General features: G+C 43.0%; 1 protein-coding gene across 1 annotated transcript; it reads right to left on the bottom strand.

Annotated features, from left to right (window-relative positions):
• Positions 1–258: 258 nt before the first annotated feature.
• Positions 259–4506, bottom strand: LOC117653339. The gene is made up of 7 exons (XM_034398964.1): positions 4336–4506; positions 3865–4127; positions 3446–3778; positions 2568–2724; positions 1651–1805; positions 1347–1563; positions 259–1240 (listed from the first exon to the last, which is right to left on the bottom strand). Exons 1-7 carry the CDS (start codon positions 4465–4467, stop codon positions 791–793), a joined length of 1707 nt encoding a protein of 568 aa, XP_034254855.1. The 5' UTR covers positions 4468–4506; the 3' UTR covers positions 259–790.
• Positions 4507–4816: the final 310 nt, after the last annotated feature.

Raw genomic sequence — 4816 nt, 5'->3', positions numbered from 1 at the left:
ACATGTCACAACTAAACATTAAATATGCAAGGCATGAGGACACAGAAACGGTCCACAAAAGGAAATACTCTTTTTTTTAATAATGCGAATGACGAAATTAAGGGGTTTTCTGCGGAGGCTGCTGTGTGTGAAATTAGACACAAATAACGAAAAAATACATGAGTGGGAGAAGACGAGAAGGCGGGTAACAACAGATCTCTCTAGTTCAACACATTTATTGCTATAATAAGAATAAATTGGAAGTAAATGTAACGTGAATAAAATATTAATTAGCAGAATGAAACGAGACATGTGGTGGTAACTTATGTTATGAACTCTAATGAGTTCGATACCCGAGGCCACTGGTGCCTCTGAGTAGTTGCCCCATATCTCCATTCAAAGGTCACTTTTCACAGTGGTTAGACGTTTTCCTGTTGCATCAGAGTCTGAAGCACTGAAAGCATCACTCGAAATGTTTCACTTTTCTTACAATTCCTTTCTTTTCTGGCAAAGACAAAGGCAACAATAAGGTTACTCTTTTTATGCAAACATCACAGACATTCAGTCTTAAAGTTTTATGAGCAATGTATACTATTAGAACTATTCGTTCACAAAGGAATCCTCGATTCTAGCCACATGAGCAGATGAGAAGAAATGAGAATGAAAATTAGAACCTATAAGAGAAAGGAGGGAGGCATCTTATTTTAAGGTTGAAATTCACTTAAGTGTTTCTTAACATGCCACAAATAATTTTTTTGCAAAGACTCATATTATACTGCACAAGATGAGGAACACAAGAGGCAGTACACCCTTATCGCTTCATCCTCTTGGTTGCTGGTGCTTCACTGTCCTGTACTGTACATTTAGCAAGGTGCCTGTTGAGGGTACCAGTGTGCCCATGGAATGTCTTGTGGCAGCGGTGGCAAGACACAGAATCAGTTTTAAAATTAGTGGTTCTTTCATACTTTTTATCGTACTCTGCCATCACATCTTCGAAGTCAGAACTATGACACTTATTGGCATGGCGCTCGATGTTCAGTCTTGCCTTAACGCCGTATTTTCGACTGTCATGTTCACATCTGGGACACTTGCGAGTCCCTTTTGAATTTAAGTTCACTTCTTCTTCTTCTTCTTCTTCTTCTTCTTCTTCTTCTTCTTCTTCTTCTTTCTCTTCCTGTTCGAGATCGATCTCCAGGAAGCCACCCAGAAAATGATCGTCGCATGTTGGAGCCTGCCTGCATCGCTGCCAAAACTTGCCGATCTGAAATCAACAGGCAAAACAGAAACACATCCTCCATTAAGAAATGATGAACCTTTTCGGTCTTTGTTGTAATGAATGTGTACAGAAAGCATTGTGAGTCAACTACCTGGCTTTCATCGATGCTTAGACCAAGTAGGTTTTCAAAATCAACTTCGGAGTCACCAGGACGCCCAGATTCTGGGTCCAGGTCCGGGTAAAGAATTTGGAATTCTGTCAAGATGTGAAATACTTTTCGTTCCCTGTAGAGAGATATTGTGTCTCGAGGCACACCCGCATGCTTCAAGATCTTGGTGATGTCGAAGAAATACTTTAGATGTGCATCACTGAAGAGAAAAGGGATTGCATAAGGTGGGGAATAAAGGCTGCAGTTCGCATGTGAGGATTGAAATTGCAATAATGGTTATACGCACACATCACACTGACACCGTTGTGAAGCAAGCATGCCCGGGTACGCATAGCTCTTGGAGCAGCAGTTCACGGCCTCGTTGATGTTCCAGCCGACGTTGAATCCCCAGTGAATGGCGTTTGGAAGCAGAAACACCGTATCACCGGGCATTTGAACAATCTAGACAGTCCGCCAAAAAAAAAAAAAAGAAACTGGATGTCATTTGTTGAATGGAGTTTCAGGAAAGGGTCTACTGAAAATATTGCATTTGTCAAAATTAGCCCTAGTGTAAACATTGGTTGCAGCTGTGTGGTACTACATAGTTGACAGAACAAGAAATTTAGAGCCCAATACCTTCCTCCGAATCCAGTCCGAGAGGTTCTTACAACCTACTTTAGCAATATATTGAGAAATTCTCCTACGCGAAGTATTTCAACGTAAACTGATGTTCTGGACATTTTTTACTTCTTTGCATCATATGCAATAAGACGTGGCATCACCAAGAGATGGGACACAACAGATTAATTTTGACGTTGCTTTTCAGTAAAAAAGACACTGAATTATCAGGATTTTTACCAATTTCTTGAGATTTTAGGAACATGCTGTCTTAAAAAAAAAGGCTGATGATTTTGTCATGGTCCCAGTAACTTATTAAATTAAAGGGTTTATCAGGAAGAAACCAAATAAGTAAAGTCTGCCCAGAACATCAGTTTACGTTGAAATACTTTGCGTAGGAGAATTTCTCAAGAAACGAATGAAAATAGCAGAAAATTCCTTCTTTTGACTTAATTAGGGCCTAGGTATTGCTATCCAAACTTCAAATTTGGCTATTTTCTATGAAATACTTTAAAATTGCTATTAATGAAAAAAGTGAATAATGTAAGATTTCCAATGGAACCTCCCCTTAAACAGGAATCACCCAATAAACTGAATTGAACGTACCGTGTAAACTGGAATTTTCTGGCTCAGGATCACTCGTGGGTCACAAAAGTAAAACTTGTGCTGTAAAAAATTGGCGCACGCAAGATCAACGCGCTCTAACCCCATTGCTGAAAGCTGGACACAGAAGGCTCGCCGATAACGTGGGGGAACGACGAACCTGCAGGGGGTGATGAATAGTTCAATACACAGTCTAGTAACGACCAGATGTCATCGTCTTTCCAAACCTAAAAAAAAAAAAAAAAAAAAAAACATACGCACACCCTGTCAGAATATACAGGGTGAGTTTTCTCGAAGTGTCAATAATTTGGAGGAAGCTAAGGCACCCCTAGCGGATCATTTTTTACCATTGAACTAGTGGGCGCAAACGTCTAGTTACGGAGATAATTAGTGTTTAGCAACTTACTTTCGCACCTACGAGGTAGGCACCCACTGCCACTGAGGGTGGCAGGACCTCACGAGGGGGTGTCAAGGGACTCGCAGCACTCGCAAGAGTGCCACTGACTTCGGAAGTTTCCGTGGAGTCCTACTACCCTCGCGAATACAGCCGCGAGATCCACTGTTACGCAGGCCATCATGACAGCTACTTGAGACCCTCGACAACTCCCTCGAATTGACAATTGCAAGGTCCGACGCACCCCCGCGAGTCTCGAAGCATCACTTCACGACCCGTGACACCCTTTTGTGAGGTCCTGTGACCCTCAGTGGCAGCGGGCGCGTATCTCGCAGGTGCGAACGCCCATTACAAAATACCAATTATCTCCGTTCCTAGACGATTGCGCCCACTAGTTCATTGGTGAAAAATGATCCCCTCGGGCTGCGCAAGCTGCCCACAAATTATTGACATATCGAGAAAACTCACCCTGTATCATATGACTTACCAGATCTTGGGAGCCCCGGCGACATGCATATTGACAGCTTCAAATGAAACATCTTCATGATGGCACTGGAATGAAGACGCCTCGTTTCCTATGTACAAGGTAGGGGTGACAATGCCTGGATGCTTCCCACCCACAAGGTACTTGATGAGCGACTCCATTTTGCCCATGCTGACATTCTGTGTAATTTGAAGGTTGACCGCCTTCTTCTGCGCCTTTCCAAGCTCTACGGAATCTACATTTGCGGCGTAAAGTATAGGCGTGTTATTCCTGGAGAGGTGTTCATAGAACGCGTCTATACACGGCCCAACGCCGCGTGATTCCAGGACCTCTTGACTGTAAAGGGACAAAGAATATTAGAAAAAATAATGCCATAACACTCCCCCCCCCTTATGTCACCAACGAAGGCTGATGAAACTTACAGATGGCTCTTTGGAGTTTCCTCAAAATTCATATTGAGGAATGTTTCCTTAAATACATTCCGTTTCGTTGCAAGAGTCCTTACTTGACTCGGTGTGGCCCCTTCCTCCTCTGTTGTTACGTAGAAGAACCCCAGCTCTCGCCACACCGCCTTTCTTCGGATCAGAAGGGGTTTAAAAAATTGAAACCCATTGTCACCGTCAACCAAATCCTTCACCTCTGCAATGTAGTTTTCGGTGAGGGTTGGCCCCCCCTTCAGCCTCCCCTGCAAAGGAATAGAAACAGTCATGCATTCCATAATTGAAGGTTACGGTGGAACACGACAAGAGGTACCTAACCTCAAATTTTAAAAAAAGAAGGTGTTGCACATAGTTTAAGTTAAACGAGCTTCAATTCCGAAGGTCATTTCGCTCAAGTAACTTCGAGGGCCTAACCCAAACCTTACGCATAGTTCAAACATGCAATTAACTCACCACGAAGCATCCTGTCTTGCGAACGTTTGGGTCCTTGACCATTAAGTCAAACAGGTCCCCGGGATTGAGAAATTCATCTTCACTTATTTCAAAAGTCTGTACTCCAAATCGCCTTTGTAACTTTTTGGGCATTTCCACAGCGATGGGTAAAGACTCAAACACGACCGAGCAAGAAATTAGCAGGAATAGAGCGACAGCACACACGATCAACGACGGACGGCAGCGAACAAAAGAGAAGCCCTGTCAAGTTCTATTCGCGTCCGCAACGACGCGAGAGCGCAGCACCGTCGCCCCCAGATAGCGTGCGACGGAGCACCGCCATTTTCGAAACAGGTGGCTTGTTTTCTTCGTTATTAATGTACTTTCGTTAGATTCTATACTATGTTTGTCTGTGACTTTATTCTCTACGGAAGCTATGGACTCCTATGACCTCAAATGAGCGTGATTTTAGCAATTCTAATTTGTTAAATTTAATATTTAG

This window comes from Thrips palmi, unplaced genomic scaffold, assembly GCF_012932325.1.
Source record: "Thrips palmi isolate BJ-2018 unplaced genomic scaffold, TpBJ-2018v1 HiC_scaffold_8, whole genome shotgun sequence".
In the NCBI taxonomy this organism is placed as follows: Eukaryota; Metazoa; Arthropoda; class Insecta; order Thysanoptera; family Thripidae; genus Thrips; species Thrips palmi.
The sequence above is the reverse complement of the archived record's forward strand: the minus strand, read 5'-3'. Positions and strand labels throughout refer to the sequence as shown.

Excerpts from the sequence above, each read along its gene's own strand:
- LOC117653339 (XM_034398964.1), bottom strand. The coding sequence starts at position 4,467 with ATGCCCAAAAAGTTACAAAGGCGATTTGGAGTACAGACTTTTGAAATA. Across the intron at positions 4,128-4,335 it reads GCAAGACAGGATGCTTCGTG|GGGAGGCTGAAGGGGGGGCC; the intron begins GTGAGTTAATTG and ends ATTCCTTTGCAG. Across the intron at positions 1,564-1,650 it reads CAACGGTGTCAGTGTGATGT|TGATGCACATCTAAAGTATT; the intron begins GTGCGTATAACC and ends TTTTCTCTTCAG.